General features: G+C 38.6%; 1 protein-coding gene across 1 annotated transcript; it reads left to right on the forward strand.

Annotated features, from left to right (window-relative positions):
- Positions 1-9,739: 9,739 nt before the first annotated feature.
- On the forward strand, positions 9,740-23,329 carry LOC125999379 (ARL14 effector protein-like). The gene is given in 5 exon segments (XM_049767439.1): positions 9,740-9,965; positions 13,115-13,242; positions 14,530-14,666; positions 23,108-23,196; positions 23,199-23,329. Coding segments are annotated over 5 exon segments (711 nt in total).
- Positions 23,330-23,633: the final 304 nt, after the last annotated feature.

The following is a 23,633-nucleotide window of genomic DNA, read 5'->3' on the forward strand; positions in this document are numbered from 1 at the left end:
TTCGAATCTTTATTTTTTCTCATTGAGAATAGTCTCCATTAATTAAAAAAATCAATTAAAGTAAGTTAGGTGCAGTAAATTTTTGGACCTTAGTTGTTTTTCTGTTACCTTATGTTTTAGTATAGAAAATAGTTTCCATGACTATCTACTGTTACTCATTCCTTACAGTAGATGACTTTACATGTGTTTAATCATGACAAAATATTTTGGTAGGATTTATTATCACTGATTTATAGGTTATAATGCTTATGCAAATTCAAGTTAAATGATGAATTCAGGGTCGTATGAATTGTGTTTCTTTCATAACAATGATACTGTTTCAGTGACTAAAAATCAAATACTCCCTCTTCAAATGAATTCACTTCATTTTCCAACTGCATTATTTAAATAAAATTAAAAAATGTATCATGAATAAATAGCCTTTACTAATGTTATAGGTAATGAGTCTCTCCAGTGGGAAACATCTTGCATGTGAACGCTGTGTAACTTCTTTTCTGTAAAGTACCTGAGAAAGCCGAAGTTAGGGCAAAGAACTTACCCTTAGTACCTCGCTGCATTGTGACTGAGCCTCCATTCACCCTAAGCGTTGAGTCTATTGTTGACATGACCAGAGAGGAACTACTTTTCCTTAAAGGCAAAGAAATGATACTTTTTCAAGAGTCATTTATTTTCATCATCTGAAGAGATTAATATTTGCTGAGAGAGAAATCCTGTGAGCTCTCCACTAACCAGTTTTTGCCAAGCACTGAAATGAAGATGTAGAATACAGGTCCTTGAAATGCGCTTCATTTGTTGCTTTCAGAGGATAGAAGTGTCTGTTTTCTAAGTTATTCTGTAGCCATTGGCTATACCTTAGGTTAGTACCAATATGGAAGATGACTTGTCATCTTTAGGACTTGCCATAAACCCAGTGGGCAACTCTGGATATAAGCTGTTTTCTCTTGCCATATGCAAATACTCACTTGAATGTTCAGAACTTGTAGGTACTTGAATATGGCACTCATCTAAGCAGAGTCCTGAAAAACTATCCCCACATGGGGCTGTAAAGACAGTTTGATGGATTAGGCATGTACTTTGCATGTAGTAGGCCTGGTTGTGATCCCAAAACTTCATGGTCTCCTAAATATCATCTCAAGCAATTTCGAAATATAGGGCCAGGAATAGTCCCTAGTCATAAATGCATATGTCTCAAAATCTAAATTAATGAATAATAACTAAAAGCTAATACTTGAAAACCAGCGACCACCACTATATATGTATCAAGCGTAGTAGCTCACAGGGTAAACAGTCTTTAGATGCTTTTCAGCACATCTCTCTGCTTCATCTAACAAGGCTTTATCCTTTGGCAAAAGTGTCAGAGAATAAGTGTTTTATGAATGAATCAAAATAAAACCCAGGATTTAGATCCCTGGAATTTTTAATTAATCACATTAATTTTATGTTGTGGAAGCCATACCCAGTAGTTTTTAGGGCTAAATCCTGGTTTGTGCTTAGAAGCCAACCCTGGAGATAGGAGCTGAGTTGGTAGCACAGTGGTAGGACGTTTGCCTTGCATGTGGCTGACCAAGACATAGGATTGATCCCTGGCACCCCATAAGGTACCCTGAGCCAGGAGTGATTTATGGGCACATAGTCAGGTATAACCTCTGAGCATCACTGGGTGTCCCCAAAATAAAAAAAATATCGAAAAAGAAGGGCAATTCTTTTTGTCCTTTTGAATGGGAACTTATCTGGGCCTCTTTTTAGGGGCTTTAGCTAGAGCACTTTAAAATACATAGAATTTCATATACAAACTCCTTGTTGATGCTTAACTTTGTTTATGCCTCAGGTTTTCTACTATAAAATGCTTTTAATTTGATAAAATATTTTATTTATGTGTGTCAAGTATCAGGATGTATCTTTCCAGTTGTGTTTTTAAAAAAACAGCTTAATATATATTTATATATATGTATTTACTATTTATATATATTTCATCAAATACAAACCACTGAACTTGAAATAGGAACATATAAGGACCAACAAACATGTAGTATTCTGAATTAGTACACTGTTCACGCATAAGCATTTTAGGTAGGTTTGGTTCCTCATAAAGTAAGAAAAAATGCAGTGTGAAAAAGAGCAGAACTAGTCGATTTTAAATAATTCAACTGATCGATTGACGGAAGGAAGGAAGGAAGGAAGGAAGGAAGGAAGGAAGGAAGGAAGGAAGGAAGGAAGGAAGGAAGGAAGGAAGGAAAGAAGGAAGGAAGAAGAGGCCGGGCCCCAACAGGCTCCAGTAGGTCCAATAGAATGGCGTCAAATATCTTCGGACCCACCAAAGAACCTCAGAACGCTCCGAAGAGGACCACCTCCCCAGGAAGGAAAGGGAGCAGCATCTTCGAGTGGCCTGTGCCACAGTAGCCTTCACAGTGCCTAAATCCTCCAGGGGGGAAGTCCAGTGACATTATTGGGTCCCTGACCATTTTTGCACCCTTGGCTCACCCAAACAGCTGCAGCTACTTCAGCACCTGGAGAAGCACCGGTCCAGGCAGCATACAGCGTCAACACTGAACCCATGCCAGCTCTCCATAGCCATGAGCCCAGGCTGGGGCCCCGGCCTCACTCCTATAACAGAGTTCTCAACTCGCCCGGAGGCAAATCCAGCATCTCCTACTGACAAGCCAGAGGCCCCGGCCTCCCACTCTCAACCCAGACCTCATCTTCTGGATGCCTGGGTCCCTGCCGTCATTACTGGGGCCTGCCCAGGCCCTCGTAATTCACCTTTCAAGTACCAAAACCCATTGGCTCCTCTGAAATTCGCTCCTCTGAAGAACTGGGGGTGGCGGTGAATGGAGCCCCATCTTTGCTGCTCCCACTGTGGCTGTTGGTTGGGAATTAGACAGCTCCGTCTCTATTCAGAGTTCTCCCAATCTCAGTCATTGTGGGGAGGGAGCCAGGACACTTGGAGGCCCCCGGGGATGCCCCAAGTTCCATGTTCTTGTCCTGTGAGCAGGTCTCCTGAGCCAGGACCACTCAAGCTGGTCCTTCTCTCTGAGCCTTGTTTCTTTCCCTCCACAGCTGGCAACAAAACCCAAACTTGTTGGTGGTCATGGGATGGTACTTGGCCCTTGTTGCGTCAGAGGTCACCCAAAATTACATTATTGAAGATCCTGAGTCATATGGCCAGCTAATCTCAAATATTGAATAATAAAGGAGGTAAGATTGTATAAAGGAGCAAGGAAAGCCTGTTCAATAAATGTTTCTGAGAAAACTGTCAGCCACATGTATAAAAATCAAATCAGACCCCTCTCTAATAACTTATTCAAAAGTCCACTAAATGGTTTGAACATATACATATCAGATCTTACCCATACATTATCATGAGGGAAACAGAGGTAGAAGTTTTTATGAACTGAATCTGACACAACTCTTTTGATGGACATTCTGACGTTAGAACCTGAAAGATGATGTCACAAGCACTTATTGAGATGTCAAAATATCTCACAACATAAAGCTGATTGTGATGTTGAATCATGTTCTAACTGGTTCGAAAAATATTCTCCATTGTGACTTCAAAATCATAAATTATGATGTCACACTGTAAAAAAGAATGTCTATTCTGAATTCAACTTCTAGAAATATAGGGTCACAATCACAATCTTAAAATGTTGCAAAAAATAAAGCCAATTGTGATGTCAGTTTCAATAAACATGATCAAACAAGTTAGAAAAATAAGGTCCTGATGATCAGAGTCATGAGTTAGGATGTTACAATTGTGTGCAAAATAATTTCCATTTTGACATCAGAGCCAAAATCTGAAGTCACAAAAACGAATTCTGATGTCAAAATGTTTCACAACATAAAGCCAATTTTGCGATCAGAATCGTGAATCATGATCACACAGGTAAAAAATTGTCCATTAGGAATTCAAAATTATGAATTGTAATGGTATAGTGGTATCAAAAATAATGTCCATTCTGACTTCAAAAACATGAATTATGATGTAATATTTGTGTGCAAATTAAATTTTATTCAGACGTCAAACCTGAAACATGTCAGTAGTATGAATAATGATATCAAAATATTTCACAACATAAAGCCAATGGTGATTACACACTTTGAAAATTAATGCCAATTCTGACTTCAGAATCATGAAATAGGATGTCCCATTGGAGTGCAAATTAATGTCCATTCTGTCTAAAGAACCCCGAAATACCACATCAGAAGCACATATTATGTTGTCAAAATATTTCACAACACAAAGCCAATTTTGACGTAAGAATCATGACTAATGATCACATTGGTTTTTAAAATTAATATCTATTTTGTCACAGAATCATGAATTATGATGCCATAGAGGTATGCAAAGTAATGTATATTCCGACTTCAGAATCCAAAAATATTATGTCACAATGACCTATTTTGATGTCAAATTGTTACACAACATAAAGCCCATTTTAAATTCTGAATCATTATTTATTATCACAGTGGTTTGAAAAATAATGTCCATTCTGATTCAGAATGGACACATTCTGAATGCTGTCACAATTATTATGTCAATAATTTTCAAAGACAAAAGAGAGGAAGGCTGGAAGGTCCAGCTCACGACATGAAACTCACCACAAACAGTGATGAGTGCAGTTAGAGAGATAACTACATTGAGAACTATCATGAAAATGTAAATGAATGAGGAAAGTAGAAAGCCTGTATAGAGTACAAGTGGGGGTAGGGTGGGGAGGAGGGATATTTGAGACATTGGTGATGGGAATGTTGCAAGGATGAAGGGGAGTGTTCTTTGCATGACTGAAATCCAACTACAATCATATTTGTAAACTAGGTGTTTAAATAAAGATATTAATTAGGGGCTGGGCGGTGGCGCTAAAGGTAAGGTGCCTGCCTTGCCTGCGCTAGCCTTGGACGGACCGCGGTTCGATCCCCCGGTGTCCCATATGGTCCCCCACGCCAGGAGCAACTTCTGAGTGCATAGCCAGGAGTAACCCATGAGCGTTACTGGGTGTGGACCAAAAACCAAAAAAAAAAAAAAACCAAAAAAAAGATATTAATTAAAAATAAAATAAAACAATTTCACTCTCCTCCCAAAAAAGAAAGATCATGTATATCACAGCTTCTAGAACTGAAAGACTAAACTTCTGTGATTTATAAACCATCCTGTCTCTGGTATCCCGACTCCCAAGAAAAAAAAATCAGTACTCATAATTTCTGAGGGCGCAGTCTTTGATTTTCTTCAACTGGCCAGAGTTTAATGTAACTGCCCATGATTATTGAGTTCGTGCTCAACTGAGCATTGCAGGAGGCCTCAAGACCATATTTGGTAGACTCAAGAGAAAATATAATGCAATGTGGGGAATTTTCTAGTTATGTATGTTATGTTATGTTATGTTATGTTATGTTATGTTATGTTATGTTATGTATATGTGTATGACTTAGTATTATTATATTATTATGCTATGTATGACGTACCTCTGTACTGTATCCTGAACTATGTCATAGAATGGTTTTCTTATATTGGCAAGAGAAAAATTTGTTCTTCTTATAGTTTCTTTTAGTATTTTAGAATATAGAATTTTTAATTTTAGAATTTAGAATTATGGAATAGGGCCCGGAGAGATAGCACAGCGGCGTTAGCCTTGCAAGCAGCCGATCCAGGACCAAAGGTGGTTGGTTCGAATCCCGGTGTCCCATATGGTCCCCCGTGCCTGCCAGGAGCTATTTCTGAGCAGAAAGCCAGGAGTAACCCCTGAGCACCTCCAGGTGTGGCCCAAAAAACAAAAAAAAGAAGAAAAAAATATAGAATAAATAATATTAAATTTTAGAATGTAGTATTTAGAAGTTATAATTTTAGAACATAGAAAATAGAATTTTAGAAATATAATTTAGAACTTTAGAATACAGAATTTAGAGTGTTAGAATTTAGAATTCTGAATATAGAATTTAAAATTTTAGAATTTAGAATTTAATTGAATTTCAAAATATAATTTAGAATTTAGATTTTAGAATTTAGTATCTTAGAAAATAGAATGTGGAATTCAGCATTTTAGAATTTAGAATTTTAGAGTTTTAGGGTAAAATGTAGAGATTTATCAACTTAGAATTTTTGGGAAACAAATGGGATGCAGGGGGCATGAAACCACAGTCTGTCTTGGCTAGCATTGGCTCACATACCCAAGTAATTTAGAATTTTAGAATAGTAGGTATAATTTAAGATATTTGGAATTTTAGAATTTAGAATTTTAGGAATTTAGAATACAGAATATTAGAATTTAGAATGTAAGAATATAGAATTTGAAGTTTAGAATATAGGATTTAGAATTTTAGAATATAGAATTTAGAATTTTAGAATTTAGAATTCTGAATATAGAATGCAGAATTTTAGAATTTAGAATATTTGAATATAGAATTTATAATTTTAGAATTAAGTAATTTAGAATTTAGGCTTTAAATTTTAGAATTTATAATTCAGAATTTTAGAATTTAGAATTTTAGAATATAGAAGTTAGAATTTTAGATTTTAGAATTTAGAATTTATGAATATAGATTCCAAATTTTAGAATAAATAATATAGAATTTGAGGTAAGAATTTTAAAATTTAGAGTACAAATGTTGATTTATCGAATTCTGTAACCAAGTTTAGAATTTAGATTTCAGAATTTAGAATCTTAGAATTAGAATATAGAATTAAAAATTTTAGAATTCAGAGTTTAGAATTTTAGAATTTTAGAATAAAATGTAGAGCTTTATCAATTTAGAATTTTATTTGATTATATATGGGTTTTTGAGTTTCCTTTATTAATTTTGGGCCACAGCCGGTTACGTGCAGTGGATATACCTGGCTATGGAATGAGAAATTTTTCCTTGTTTTGGGAACCAAATGGGATGCACAAGACCAACTAATATAGAATTTTAGAATAGTAGGTATTATTTTAGAGTTTAGAATTCTAGGAATTTAGAATATAGAACGTTACAATTTAGAATGTTAAATTATAGAATTTGAATTTTAGAATATTGAATTTAGAATTTTAGAATATAGAATTTAGAATTCTAGAATTTAGAATTATGAATATAAAATTTAGAATTTTAGAATTAAGAATTTTAAAATTTAGAAATTAGAATCAGTATATAGAATGTACAATTTTAAAATATAGAATTTAGATTTTGGAATATAATGTTTTAGAAATTAGAATTTTAGAATTTAGAATTTTAAAATATAGAATTAGAATTTTAGAGTTTAGAATTAAGAATTTTATAAGATAGAATTTCGAATTTTAGAATTTAGATTTTAGAATTTAGAATATAGTATTTTAGAGTTTAGAATTTAGAATTTTGTATTATCAAATTTTAGAATCAAATTTAGAATTTACTCTTTAGAATGTAGAGTTTTAATTTTTAGAATATAAATTTATGAATTCTAGAATATAGAATTTAGAATTTTAGGATTTGAATTTTTAGAATATAGAATTTTAAATATTAGGATTTAGAAATTTAGAATATAGATTTTAGAATTTTAGAATTTAGAATTTTAATACCTCGAATATTAGAATATAGAATTTAGAAGTTTAGAATTTAGAATTTAGAATATATAATTTAGAATTTAGATGATAGAATTTAGAATTTTAGAATATAGAATTTAGAATTTTCGAATATAGGATTTAGAATTTTAGAATATACAATTTAGAATTTTAGACTTTAGAATTTTAGAAATAGAATTTTAGAATACAAAATTTAGAATTTTAGAATTTAGAATTTTAGAGTATAGGATTCAGAAATTTAGAATATAGAATTTAGAGTTTGAGGTTAGAATATTAAATTTAAAATACAAATTTTGATTTATCGAATTTTAGAATCGAATTTCGAATTTAGTTTTCAGAATTTAAAATCCTAGAATTTAGAATAGAGAATTAAGAATTTTATAATTCAGAATTTAGAATTTTAGAATAAAGAATTTAGAATTTACTTTTTAAAATGTAGAATCTTACATTTTAGAATAAATACTTAAGATTTCTAGAATATAAAATTTACAATTTTAGAATTTAAGATTTAGAATTTTAGAGTATAGCATATAGAATTATACAATATACGATTTAGAATTTTAGAGTTCAAAATTTTAGAAATTAGAATTTCAGAATATTGAATTTAGAATTTTATAATATAAAATTTAGAATTTTAGAGTTTAGAATTTAGAATTAAGGATGCTAGAAATTAGAATTTTAGAATATAGAATAGAGTATTTTAGAATTTAGAATTTAGACTATAGAATCTAGAATTTTAGAATTTAGCATATAGAATATTAGAATTTTAGAATTTAGAATTTAAAATATTAGCATATGGAATTTAGAATCTTAAAATTTAGAATATTAGAAGATAGAAGATAGAATTTTCCAATATAGAAACGGCCTAGGTCTCCTAAGGTGGGGTCCACAAAATGACGAGGGAGGTGGATGTGTTTCAGCATCTCAAAGAGAGCCGAACCCAGGTCGCACTCAGCCATCAGGGCTGGATAGGCAGCTTCTGAGCTGGGTGGGTCTGGATTAGGGAGTTTCGTTTGGGGTGGGAATGGCCCATGCTGGCGGGGGCAATGTGGCAGAAGCAGGAAGTAGGCCAGAAGAGCACACCCCTCCCAAAGGCCTCTGAGGCATCCTGACCCCTGACCCCAAGCCGGTGAGCGTCCCTATTGGCATCGGACAGCGCAGGAGAGGCAACTCGGAGGTAAGAGCCTCTGGCGCCATCCCTTGAAGTCAACCGTCTGGAGGACATTTTCTGAAGGTATTTGCTTCTTGGAGGCCGTTGCAGCAGCCTCGGGAGGGAGTTGAGGGGGTCACCAGAGCCCTAATCTGACTGGCTGGCTCGGGCCAGGCACTCCACACCTCGTGTGTCTGCAGGAGGGGCAGCCATGTTGAGCTCACGCTGGCTCGTTTGGGGCTTCCTGAGACGGTGAGCCGCAGGCCAAAGGCCGCACAGCCCAGGAAGGACGAAGGCCAGGCCGCAGGCAGGCCCAGGGCCCAGGGTTAGTGCTGTGGAAAATGCTGGACATGTTTAAGCACTTGCAATGTTTTTCTTGAGAAGAGTAGCGAGCTGGTTTGTTTTTGAACTTGGTGGTGGTGTGGCATTTTTCCATTTCAGACTTGAAGCAGTTGACTGGTATCAGCAGCAAAGGAAGGAGATATCGGAAACATTAGTTAGGGGGAGGCCTTCCAACCGTCATGCCCGGGACTCACTGATGGCTCTTGGCTATAGGGCATGATGGTATTGATTTGGATAGATGATATAGCCACTAAAGTGGGGGCGGTATTGATTTGGATAGATGATATGGCCACCAATCTAAGGGCAGCTCTGATTGATGGTTGTGAAAAGAGGGTTGGTTACAGATAATCTCAAGGGCAGACACTGCTTTCATTTGTGTCCTGTGAGGGCACCTGAAGATATACTGTACAAGTCAGATAGGTTAGCTTTGGCTTCAAGTCACAGGGTTGGAAGAGTGTCGCGGGACTGGCATCAGGAAAGATGCGCCTTCTATTGCTCCCACTCACAAGAAAGGGATCCCCGCTTCTCATCTCTCCTTTGTGTTAGCATGGGGGAGGCTGCACAATCTTAGAATGAGGAGTCTATGGGGGCAACTGGGAAGTCAGAGACTGGCTGAGGAGACAAGTGTGGGAGAAACCGCCCCAACACCATCCTGGAAGCACCACAGCATGAGTGCTTTTTGTAACAGGGTGACGGAGAAACGCCCTGCTTATGGCTCTCGATGACATCCCTGACTTTTTCCAGGTTGAAAGAAGAATGTCATGGGGCTGGGAAGACAGACTTGGAGCAGCTGTGGAAGGACTGGAATAGGAGGGTTGGGTCACAGAGTTTCCTAAGAGGCGCTGAGGAGGAAAAGGAGCCACTGGAAGTGGCTGTTAGGAGGCTTGACTACTTCCACAAGCAGCTGGCCAAGGAAGTACCTTGCTCCAAAGAGAAGCAGGTACTCTGTCGGGGGGGAGGAACAGATAGTCAATAAAGAGAAAAATACACCACCCAGCAGAAGAAAATAGGAAAAAGTTGAGGCTAGAGATGCAGTAGAGTGCTTGCTTTTTCTGTGGCTGACCTGGACTTGATCCCTGGCATCCCATAACCTCTCCCGGGAGTGATCCCCGAGTGAAAAGCCAGGAGTCAATCTGAACACCACCACCAGGTGTGATCCCAAAACCACAACAACAATATATAAAATTTAAAAATGAATAAATTTCTCTATAGCATGAAATGAAATGAACAAACAAAAAACCTACTTTAAAATGAGATCAAATCAGGGATAGAATTCAAAAGAGATGTTTGTACAGGCTTGCTCTTCAAGCCCATGTTCTCCTTTGAACACATATCTTACTTATTTATCACTATGTTTCTTTGCTTGTTTCCACTCTGGAGAAATAGAACACCCTCTCTTCAACATGCACTTCTCTCACATCTTTCCAAATAAGTGTCTATAAAAACTGCCTTTCTTCACTTAAAAAAGAAAATGGAAAGATCTGACATAGCTCACCAGACCTGAGTGCATGGCATTTGTGTAGGAGCCAAGGCTTTAGTCGCAAGTCCCTCATGCTCCCTCTAACACTCACTCCAGGGATCAAACCCTGGAGCACTAAGCTGGGAGTGGCCTCTGCTAAGTCCATGTTCCCCCTCCCCCAGTAGGTAAACCTGGCTCGCAGAGACAGTCTTAGTAACATTTCTTTTTCTTTTTAAACTGTGCTTGTTTTGGTGTCTCACTCTATTGGCTTACTCCTGGCTTTGTGCATAGGTATCACTCCTTGTGTACTTGGGGAAGTCTGTAGAGAGGAAACATCCCTAGTAAGATAGAGAAATTTGGAAGAGATGGTTGCATTCTAAATAAAGTGATTTACCAAATTCTCAAGAAAAACAAAACTCTTAAAGTCATATTTAAAATCTGATCATTAATCCCCACAAAGCAGGTTCCTCTCGGGCCCCAATGAACACACATTTTTGTCTGCTGTAGTTGTTCTCTTTATCAGTGATCTGTCCTTCACCACCCTCCAGATACCACCAATACATGGTGCTGGGAAGCAAATCTGGGTTGACGGCATAAAAAGCTAGTGTTCTACTATCACTATGCCCCAAAGATATTTCTACCCACAAAAGTTTATATTTGGGAGGAAAAGAGAAATACATGAACTAAGCATACATGTTAGTAGCATTGAAATACTTTAATTTAATTAATTATAAATATTGATTTTAATAATACCCAAGGGTCAGAGAGAGAGGGTACATGGGTTAACGCTCTTACCTTTCCCTCACTGCTTGTGGTCCCCTGTGCATCTCCAAGGGTCATTCGTAAGCACCACTGAGTGTGACCCCAGCCTAACCCCAATAAGATATACTGAAAGAAAAGGACATTAAATAGGAAGTGAAAATAAGAGGTGGAAGGAGAAAGGGATGGAGGAAAGAGAGAAAAGAGGAGGTAATGAAGAAAGGAAGGGAGGGAGGAAGGAAGGAAGGAGAGGAGGATGGACAGCACAAATAATCATACAAATGGAAATGTGCTCAAATACTGCAGACATTAAAAGACTGAGCTGAGAACAAAAATGTATGTTGATTAGTTTGGAAACTTGGGAGAAATTGTTGCATTGTAAAATAATAGGATTTACCAGGGTTGCCTAGAAAAAAAAATCCTTAGATTTTCCCATTGAAATCTGATTTTTCCCTCCCCCTTCCAGAGGCCTCACACAGCCATACTCTGAGATCACCTGCTCTACACTCAGTAGTCCTGGAGAGCAGTGAAGTGTCGGGAATCAAATTCAGGTACTCACATATCCACATACAAGGCATGTACTCTCATTTGAGCCACGGATCAGGCCCAGAAATTTGCTTTTATTTGGAGGCCACATTGGTAGTACTTAAGTGCTTCCTCCTAGCTCTGTGTTCAGGGAACCAATCATATGCAGTGACAGATCTTGACTGGCTGTGTGCAAAGTAAGTACTTTAACTTTTATACCCTCTCTAGCTCCAAATTTCCTTTCTTAAAATTAAAGTATATTTGGGGCCAGGACGTTCTTGCAGCAGGCCTGACACACAGCTGATCCAGGTCCAATCCTCAGCATCCAATGTGGTCTCCTGAAGCACCACCAGGATAAATTCCCGAGTGCTGAGCCAGGTAACCCCTGATCATTGCCAGTGTGGCCCCAACAAAACAAAACAAAAAAATAGTATACTTGTCTTTTTCCCTATTACACTGTTTACTGAGTTATTTTTATTTTTATTCTCTTTGGTTTTTGGACCACACCCAGTAGCATTCAGGTGTTACTTTTCGATCTGTGCTCTGAAATTGCTCCTGGCAGGCATGGGGCACCATATTGGATGCCTGGTTTCGAAACAACGTCGGTCTGGGTCGGCCTCTTGCAAGGCAAAAGCCCTGCCTCTGTGCTATCTCTCTGTCCCCTGTTTACTGGATTTTAATGGCTCCATTTTGTTGTTGTTGTTTGTTTTGGGGACACACCCTGTATTTACTTAGGGTTTAGTTATTCCAGGATCTACACTCAGGAGTCACTCTGGCAGGCTAAATGGACCATGTGGGATATTGGGGATCGAACCATAGTCAGCTGCATGCAAGGGAATAGTGACAGCTGGAACTAGGTCATAGATATGGTTTCACAATGTGATTGGTGGTATGACATTCATAGGTCTTGATTTTCTTTAAAGGAGCTATTGAATGGGGAAAGCTCCTGGTCCTCTTAAGCAGCTGAGCCATGGCATCTTGGCTTCAACTAGGACTAAGGGATAGTTACTTGAGCATCACCAGGTGTGATCCTTGATAAAAGCTAGCTCAGAGTAAGTCCTGAGCTCTGCATAACTCCCCCCCCCAAAAAACAACAAAAGCAAACCCCAAAACAATGGAAATGGTTTACTCGTCTGCTCAGGACATAGGAGTGTGGAGCCGTGTGTTGCTGAGCATCGAACCCAGGCCTCTTGCAAATAAAGCATGTGTGCTCCAAGCCCTTTGACTTTTCTCTCCAGTCCAGGAAAACTTACTTGGAAATTAGGTGAGATGTAAGAACAGAGCAGGAGAGCCCAGGATTGCATTACTATGAATGGATATTATTACAGTCTCACTTTCTCTTTATTTTTCAAGTGATCCAAAAAATGAGTGAGCCATCAGATCAACAGAGTGAACCATCAGATCAACAGAGTTCCCTGCAAGAGAACGAAACAGATGAGAATTCTCCTGAGAAAAGCTCTCAAACCAGGCAGAAGCTATCGGTATGACATATATCATTTTTGATGCCGTGGAATTTGAGGAGTTGCCAAATGGGCATATATGAGATGCCCAAGCATAGGTAGGCAGGTTCCTAGGTCTGGACCCCACAGAAAGGAGGTATATTTCTCCGTGCTGGTGGGGTGAAGAAACCCACAGAAAAGCCTGGTTTCAATGAATTATTTTGGTCTTGGTGGTGCTGTTGGTGCTCAGGTACTGCATGCAAAGCAAAACACTCAATACCTGTACTGTAACTATATCTCTTAAACTGCTTTTAGTGAACCAAGCAAACTATAAAGCAAAGCTTTCAATACTAAAAGTCTCCCTATCCAGCAGAATAAGGGCACAACAACAAAAACCACAAGAAAACAAGACAAATGCACATTGCTCCCCTAGTGGATATTTTCAGTCTTGTAAATCTGGAAAGTCCTCTTTTTTCCCTAATAATAAAACATAGTGCTGAATCTGGAGAGCTAGCACAGGGTATGAGTCACTTGCGTTATATGACTGACTCTGGTTCACTCATTGGCTCCATAGATAGTCTCCCAAGCTCTGCCAGGAGTGCTCCCTGAGCACTGCTAGGGTTGACATCAAACCCTCAAATACATATACATATACACAAGATAAAATAAAGGAGAACTATCTTATGATTTGGGGCATAGAATTTTCTATGGAAATTGGCCTGTGTATTGGGGGCCACTCAGATTATTTCCCTCTACAGATCTTGAAAGGGAGACTTTCTGCCCTGAGCATGTTTTCTACATGTTCAAAACAATTTAGATTGATGATCCTCAGCTCTGAAAGGAAGTGTTTGGGCTGGAGAATTTACATCACAGTTTACCTGGCTTTTGATTTGGGGTCACATTCAGCAGTATTTGTGTTCTGCTCCCAGCTCTGTGCTCAGGGTCTCTCGTGGTGGTCGACTAGGGACCCTGCCATACTTGGAATCAAACTAGAACATTCTGCATGCAAAGTCTTTGAAAACTTTTTTAGCTATCCACTACATATTACCTTGTTATATTTCTTTTACAGTTCTATACAGGTATATATCCTACTTGATTGTTTTTGCACTATATTTCTTAAGTCAGAAACAAAGGCTTCCTTTGCAAAGTATTTTTGTGTCCATTGACAATCAGATTGAATATTTTTTGTAGGTAAAACATCTGCCTTCTAATCACTGAGGTAAAACTGATAGAAAAAATACAATGTACAGTAATAATCATAATGGTACAGTGTAATATAAAAGAAAATCTAGTTTTTGCTATGAATACATTATATTTGTTTCATAACAGCAAATTCAGCGACAGTCAAAAAACCTGTCATTGGAAAACTCTGGACCGCAGATGACCGACTTTGATCTGGTACCCAGAAAACTGAAAAAGAAAGCACAGATGTCAAAGAAGAATGAGGATTTTCCTGAGAAAAACAAGTAAGAATATGATTTATTATTTTTGATTTGTGGGTTTCTATAACCCACAAATATTTGAGTTCTCCTTGATGCAAAAAAAGGTCACTGCTTTTGGGTTTTAAAAATATGTTCTTCAGGGCCGGAGTGATAGCACAGTGGTAGGACATTTGTCTTGCACGTGGATGACCCGGGACAGACCCCAGCATCCCATATGGTCCCCCGAGCCTGCTAGGGCAATTTCTGAGTGCAGAGCCACCCTGAGCACCATTGGGTGTGGCCCAATAACAACAACAAAAGAAGTCTTGAAAGCACACTATCACCCCATGCATCTGGAAGTCAGCAAGTTTAAGAGATAATGGAATGTCACAAATCTGCACCCCTAGATATCATCAGTGTTATAGCTCTTCATTTTTTTAAGTTGGGGGCTGGAGATTATGGGGTTTGGGGCCATACCTATTGATGTGCGGGGCCTTCTCGGGCATAGGGTTTTGAGTTTGCTCTGGTGGCACATGGAACCATGGAGTTCCGGGATCAAACTTGACTTGGCTGTTTCTGAAGCAAGTACCTTCACCCCTATCTTATATCTCCAGCCCTCAGCTTTTTGTTTTCCAGCTCTTAGCAGATACATCTCTACTCTTCAGCGAAATCAACAGCAGCAGCAGGTGTCAACAATCTCTGGCCCCAAGCTCTCCTTTCTACACCCGTCCATTTTTCCTTTGTTTGTAAGATCTGGGTTTAAGCAGGCTTCCTATTCCCACTCCTTTGTTGTTCTGATCTCTGATTGGTTACAGAATAATCAGCTTTAATCATGATAAGCTATGATCTATGCATATGATAGACCATGGACTTGCTAATTGCCTGTCATCCTAGAGTGTGACCTGTTTTGCTTGTATGCTATAAGGGTTTTTAGGATAGACGGATTGGATTATTTGGTAAATTGAATTATTTATGTAAATGAAGATCGAACAGGCGTTTTTTTTTTAATAATCTATCCCCTGTTTTCTCATTTCCTCATTTTGTTCTTCCATTCTTATATCCTCTTGTTTTTGGGGGTGATTTTGTTTTGTTCTCTTTTTGCCACATCTGGCAGTGCTCAGGGGTTTATCCTGGCTCTGCACTCAGGAATCACGCTTGGTAGTGCTGAGTAGACCATATGGAATATGGTATTGAACCTGGATTTGCTGCATTGAAGACAAATGTCCTATAACTATGTCAGCAAATGCCAGGCAGCTTTCCAAAGAAGATGCCATTTAACCTTCCTTCCAATGGCATATGGTAATTTCTATTTGTTTCTATTTTGGATTTGGGGGTTTGTTGCCAAACCAAGGAGGTTCTCATCTCTTTCTGGATCTGTGCTCATGCACATGAAGCTCATAGGGACTTTTTCTTTCTACTTTGACAATGCATGCCATTATCTCATTTGTTATTATAGTATTCTAGGTGGGATAAGTCAGGACCTTAATGTTACCTTGATTTCTAGTTTCCTAAATGATGATGTACAACTTTTCAGGCATATTCTTTATCGTGTTGTGGATTTTTTGCAGGCTTTTAAGAAGGATCTGTATATATGCTAAGAAAGATATCCATTTAAATAATTTTATTACAAATCATTTTGGGGGGAATGAAGCCATAGAAGTGTGTAGAGTACTTGTGCCTTGCACACAGTTCAACCTGATTTGATCCTTGCAACCCTCTAGGTTCCCCAAGGCTGCCAGGAATGCTTCCTGAACAGAGCCAGAAGTAAGCACTGAGTACCATAGATGTGGACCTCAACCCCCCAATTATTTTTCTTTTTAGTACTATTATAATGTTTTACAAATAGCTTTATGGATCTTGATTTGTATAGTTAAAAAGTGAAAAGAATCAAGTATGTTGTGTTCCTAGGTGTGGTATTGCTCACTAGAAATACCACTGGAAACTCAGTTTCCAGTTTTTTAAGTAATATTTATATTGCTTTCTAGAAAGACTGGACTAGACGGCATTTCCAACAGTAGAGAATGAGAGTTATCTTTCTCCCGACATCCACAGCAACACTTTGTGATGTGTGCATTTCTCTGTGGTGTGAGATAATATCTCATTGTTGTTTTGCATCTCCCTGATGAATTGTGATGTGGAGCAATTTTATGTGCCTTTTGGTGATCTGTATTTATTCTTGGAGGAAATGTTTGTGCATTTCTTCTTCCCATTTTTGATGGCGTTGGATGTATTTCTCTTGTTTCATTCTGCTTTTGGAAGTACTACCACTTTACTAAACACATATATTGTTTCTATAAGCTTTTTGGTGGAGTCTTCAGGATTTTTTATATATAGTTTCATGTCATTTCTAAACAGTGAGAACTTGACTTCTACCTTTCCTATCTTGATGCCTTTGATATCTTTTACTTTCCTAATTGATATGTTGAATAGAAGTGGACAGAGGGAGAAACCTTGTCTTTTACCATATCATAGAGGAAAGGCTTTTAGTTTTTCTCTATTGAGTATAATATTTGCCATGGGCTTGTAGTAAATGACTTTGACTGTATTGAGAAAAGGTTCAGAGATTTTTTTTCATTAGTGAGTGTTGGATATTACCAAATGATTTTTCTACATCTGTTGAGATAATCTATGGCTTTTATTTTTCCTTTTATCGGTATGGTATATTACATTGATTGACTTGTGTATGTTATACCATTCTTGCATCTCTGAAATGAACCCGACTTGGTCATGGTGTATGACTTTTTTGATGACCTGTTGGATCCTATTTGCTAGGATTTTTTGAGGATGTTTGCATCTGCATTCATCAAGAATATTGGTCTGTATTTCTCTATATTTTTGGCACCTCTGTCTGCTTTTGGTATCAGGGTGATGTTAGCTTCATTAAAACTATTCGGGAGGGTTTCTGTTTCTTCAGTTTTCTGAGTGAGCCTGAAAAGAATAAGCAGTAGGCCTTCTTGGAAGGGTTGAAAGAATTTGTTAGTGAATCCATCTGGGCCTGGGCTTTTGTTTTGGGGAAGATTTTGATTACCATTTTAATTTCCTTAATACTGATAGTTCCATTGAGAAGTGCCAGATCATCTTGGTTCAACCTTAGAGAGTTATAGGAGTCCAAGAATGTATACATTTCTTCCAGGTTCTCTTGTTTTCTGGCATAGAGTTTCTCAAAGTAATCTCCCATTACCCATTATATTTCTGTAGTGTCCGTACAACTTGATTTCTGAGGCACAATTGTGAATGGGAATTTTTGGTAACGTCTCTTTATTCTCTTTCATCTCCCCTTTATCATGTCTAATTTGAATTATTAACCTTCTCTTTCTTTGTGAGTCTGCTAGTAGTTTATCTATCTGCTAGTGGATTTGGATTATAAATGTTCTTATAATTTGGATTATTAATCTTCTCTTTATGAGTCTGCTAGTGGTTTATCTATCTTTCTGCTAGTGGTCTATCTATCTATCTATCTATCTATCTATCTATCTATCTATCTATCTATCTATTTGCTAGTGGCTTATTTTTCAAAGAGCCAACTCCTGCTTTCATTGATCTTTTGGATTGTTTTGGGTTTCATGTTCATTAATTTCTGCTCTAAGGTTCATTATTTTCTTCTGTCTGCCTATTTTTGGATCATTTTATGGATAATTTTACAATTATTAAGCTGTTTTATTCATACGTTATAAATATTTTAAATTTATAAGTTAATTATGTAGGCTCTTCTTTCCTGATGAATGCTTGCAAAATACTATACATTTTCATCTTTTGCTTTTTGCTGTATTCTACACGTTCTGCTAAATCTGTCTTCATTTTTGTTTGTTTCCCGGAATCTTTTGATTTCCTCTTTGATCTCATCTCTAACCCACTCACTGTACAGTAATGAGCTGTTTAATTTCCAGGTGTTAAGTTTCTTCTCTGTGTCTGTTTGTAATTGACTTGTAATTTCAGTGCATGATGATCTCAGAATGTAGATCTGATACAATTTGTATCCTCTTGAATTTATGGAGGTATGTTTTGTGGCCCAGCATGCGGTCTGTTTTGGAGGATGCCCCATGTGTATTGGAGAAGCATGCATGTTTAGCTTTTTGTGGCTGAAGAGCCCTCTACTTATATCTACCAAGCCACTCTCTTCCATTTCTGCTCTCAGAGCCCATATATCCTTGGTGAGTTTCAGCATGGTTGGCTTATCAAGGCGTGACAGGCTGGTATTGAAGACTCCCATTATTATTATGCTATTATTAATGGTTTCTTTCAAATCTATCAGAGGTTGTTTTAAATATTTGGCTGGCCTCTTATTTGGGTGCATATGTTTAGGAGTGTTATTTCCTTTAGTACATATCCCTTGATTAAGAAATGGCCATCTATCTCTCTTCAAACCGTTTTAAGCTTAAAGTCTGTGTTGCCTGAGTTTAGTATGGCCACCACAGATTTTTAAGGCCGTTGTTTGCTTGTCCATTGACATTGAGAGAGATATTTGTCATGGGATTAAGTGTCCTCTTATTTATTGTAGGAGTTTTGTGTGTTTGTTTGGTCTGTTTTGGCTCAGAGTAGATCCTTCAGCTCTTATTTTAAAGTTGGTTTTGAGTATGTAAATTTTCTGAGCTGGTGTTTCTTCATGAAGCTCTGTATTTCAAACCTGATTTCAATTCTGCCTGGGTGAATTATCCTTGGCGAAAGATTCATTTCCTTGAGTTGTGTCTCTATATCTCACCATTGTCTTCAAGTCTTGAGAGTTGCTTGTAATAAATCTGCTGTAAATCTTGAGGATGCCTCTTTGTATATAATTTCCCTTTTTGGATCATGCTCCATTTAGTATTCGATCTCTCTCTGTGGTTTTCATCATTGTGACTACTACGTGCCCTGGGTAATTTCTTTGTATCTCTTTTAGCTGGTACTCTTTGGGCATCCAGAATACTATTGCATACACTCTTTAGTTCTGGAATTGCTCAGCAATGTTGTCCTTGACTGTTGGTTATTCAACTGGGTTTTCTTCCTGGGTCTCTGGGACCCCAGTTATACTTATTTTGTTTCTATTGAAGTTTATCATCATCTGTTCACTTTCTTTTGTTTGTTTGTTAGTTTGTTTTAGTTTTTCGGGCCACACCCATTTGGTGCTCAGAGGTTATTCCTGGCTAAGCACTCGGAAATTGCCACTGGCTTGGGGGGACCATATGGGACACCGGGGTATCGAACCGTGATCCTGATCCTTGGCTAGCGCTTGCAAGGCAGGCACCTTACCTCTAGTGCCACCTCGCTGGCCCCATCTGTTCACTTTCTTTGAGAACTTTTTCATCCTCTTCTATTGTATAGAGGTGGTATGCAGCTCATCTTTTATATCACTGATTCTGTCCTCAGTGGCTGTTCCTCTGCTGGCGAGGCTTTACAGTGAGTTTTTCATTCTACCGACCATGTTTTTCAGTCCGGATATTTCTGTTTAAATTTTTCTCATTTCTACTCTCATATCCTCTTGAGTCTTCTGGTCTGTATCTTCCATCATATCTTTAATTTTGTTGAACAGTTCTCTCTAAAATCCTGAGCAGAGAGGTTATGTTGTTGGCATGTGTTGGGTGGGTCTCCAGAACTAGGATCTTCAGTCACAAGGTGTGATAGGGTTCAGTTTCCCATTGTGAATTTTGATATATGGTACTGCTATTAAGTATCGTGGTACAGCTCCTCGATTGGAAGAATGCTCAGCCATGGAGCAAAGCAGAGTGGTTGTGCTCTTGCTGGTCTCTCACTGAGCTGAACTCTAACTGGGGCTTTATTTCCCCCAAACTCTGCCCCAGTCGACAGGCAGCTAGGTCTGGGTTCATGTACCCAGAATGGAGGTTAATCCAATCTTTGACGACTGCTCAAGGCTGTGATCTTGCTGTTCTCACACTCGGATGAACTTCAACTTGGAATTTTTTAAAACTAATTTTGTTTTTATTTATTTTATTTGTTTGTTTTCCTTATATTCCACCTATCAGTGGCGTCATTTTTTAGCAAGAATAATACTTTTTGTTCAGTTTTTGTTTAGTCTTGTTTGGGCCACACTCAGTGGTTCTCAGGGTTATTTTTGGCTCTGTACTCAGGAATCACTCTTGGCAGGCTCAGGAAACCATATGGAATGCTGGTGATCAAACTTGGGTTGGCCACATGCAAAGCAGGCACCTTATCTGCTGTACTACTTCTATGCCCTCAGGGTAATACTTTGTTATCTTCCTTTCTCCCACCCTCCCTCCCTTCCTTCCTCCCACCCTCCCTTCCTCCCTTCCTTCCTCCCACCCTTCCTTCCTCTCTTCCTCTCTTTCTTCCTCTCTTCCTCTCTTCCTTCCTTCTTTTTTGGTTTTCAGGTCACACCCGACAGCACTCGGGTTACTCTTAACTCTATGCTCAGAAATCGCTTCTGGCAGACTCAGGGGACCATATGGAATGCCGGGATTCGAACCACTATCCTTCTGCATGCAAGGCAAATGCCCTACCTTCATGTTATCTCTCTGGCACTCCGGGTAATACTTTTTAAGTTCATTCATGTTGTTGCCAACGATAGGATTTTGTTTTATTTTTATAGATGAGTAGTATTTCCTTGCACAGTATTTGTTATTTATTTATTTATTCATTCATTAGTTAATAAACACGTAGGTTTTCTCTGGCTCTTGGCTATTCTAAGTATTGTGTCAGTGAACCAGGGAGGTGCATTAAGCTCTTGGTGTTTTTATATTATACAGGTGAGGGCTCAGAATGGGAATAATTGAGTCATATGGGAATAGCTTTGTGAAGCTATTCACCCTCAATGATGGATTTCAAGTCCTGATTTATAATAGGAAAGCAAATTGCAGAAGTAGAATATGCATAGGGAAACAAATTCATGAGCCATCAGTAAAATCAGGCAATGGTATTGTTTGCTAGTTTCTATTTTGATTTTTTGGCTACACTCTGTGGTGGTCAGGGCTTACTCCTGGCTCTGTGCTCAGAGATCACTCCTGGTGGGCTTGGGGGAAAATATGGGGTACTGGGTGTAGCGTCTTTGTCAGCTATGTGCAAGGCAAGCACCCTGCTTACTGTATATCTCTCTGCCCCGTATTTTCTTTCCTCTTTCCTTTTTAAATTTAGACACATAGTCGCTCATAATCAGTTATTACTGGAAATTAATATTCCAACATCATTGCATGGCAAGTGTAACATTCCCTCAAACTTGTCATTAGTTTCTGAATTTCCCCAAAGCCTGACCCTTCCTTGGCTTAGTATAATTTACTTAATATTGTTTGGTACAACTAAAGGATAATGGAATTATAAAAAAACTAAAAGAAAATGTATTAAACTTGTTCAATCTCACAATGGGGTATTTATGGCATTCTCTGAAGGTTTACTAAATTGTCTATTTCTTCTTGAGCATTCTGTCACTGACTTTTGTTTCTTGAGCTAATGTGATAATTTTACATCTAATACTGATGTCCTACTGGTACATCAGTACTAAAATTATGGGGTGTCTGTGCCATGGATCCAGGACTTTGAGGGTCTGTGGAGTTGGGCCGAATGGCTCATATGGCAAGTGTTTGTTCATGGCTATGGTTACCAGGACTTTTGGAAGTTTAGAAGCATGCTGGGATGGGGGGGTAAGGGTTTGGAAGGGGAGGCAGCCTGCCCAGGCTCCAAAGTATCCCTGGAGTTGTCATTCACAAAACAGTAATACCTGCAGTTTTCGGCAGCTAGGAATCTCTGCCGTGTAGTGCAAAAGTGGTGAAGCTATACCATTTGTCTAGTAGTAGTTTAGGGTAGGTATATCTGTGTGTGCATATGCCAGGGCATTAGCAGAGCCAAGGACGTGTCCCAGAGTGCAATCAGCTGTGAGGTTTTTTTTTTAATATCCCTGAGTTTTTGCTACAGTTTTGCTTCTCTTTCAAGAGCTAGATGAGTCTCATGTCATTGGCCACCTGGGGAAACATGGCTGGCTTCCTTCTGTTAAAGAACAAAAGAAATAGCATAATTTAGTATGGACTATTCCAGCAATGAACTTTTGGGGGAGTGGGTTGGTGCTCAGGGATTCTAGCAATTCACCACGATCTGGGTTCAATTTTAGGAACCAACGTTAGGAATGAGGTACTACTGGAGGCCTTCAGAGTTGGGGGATTACTGAGACTACACTGCACAGTGCTTAGGGTTTTTCTGGGGCTCACTAATGATGCTTGGGAACCATGATCCAGTTAGGATCTGCATGTGCAAGGTAATGCCAGCCACATTTCCAGCTTTCTGTTTGTCTGATTTTAGGGAAGGTGTCAGAGTAAGAAATGGTCTAATTAACCTTTGTGGGTATAAACATTGCCCAGCATACTGGGGTATGAAGTGCCCCACTTGATGACAAGCCTGGCTGAATTTCTCAGGACATCCCTGCCCTCCAATGCTCTAGAGTACTCTGGGTCAGCTCTGCTGCATAGTGTCAACACTGTGGCACCTTCCCAGGCTCTTCTAAGACCTGGCACACCACATCATGCAAATCTTCTCCTCTCTCTCTGCAGACCCAAGAGGAAATATGACGAGAATGGCAAGCTGATCAGCAATGCCCTAGACCTGTGTGATTGTCTGGATAAGAACTGCGTGGGCTGTTTCTACCCTGCCCCAAGTGCAACTCCAGGAAGTGTGGGCCCGAGTGCCGCAACAACCGGTGCTGGGTATATGATGACATAGTTGATGAGTCCGGGGATGTTGTCAGTACCCTGCCCTTCAGTGTCCCAGAGTAGGACTGCTCGTCCCCACCCCATAGCTCCCTGCTCCAACACACTCAAGTTCATGTCTGTTTCCTCTTGAGGAGTTCTGGAGTGAGTGGGGGGGAGGGAGTGCTAACCTACCTTCTCTGGAGCCCTGGAATTCTGGAGTTTTCTTTCTGTGACTTCAGATCTCTTCACTTGACCTGAAAGCATCGTTAGAAATAGGTTTCTACTTCTGTTCTTGACAACTCTCTGGGCTTAGGCCTTCTATTAAGCACACTTTCCTTTACTGTTTTAAGATTTCTTAATATAAATAATTTAAGTTAATTTGTTTTGT

This window comes from Suncus etruscus, chromosome X, assembly GCF_024139225.1.
Source record: "Suncus etruscus isolate mSunEtr1 chromosome X, mSunEtr1.pri.cur, whole genome shotgun sequence".
NCBI classification, from domain to species: domain Eukaryota; kingdom Metazoa; phylum Chordata; class Mammalia; order Eulipotyphla; family Soricidae; genus Suncus; species Suncus etruscus.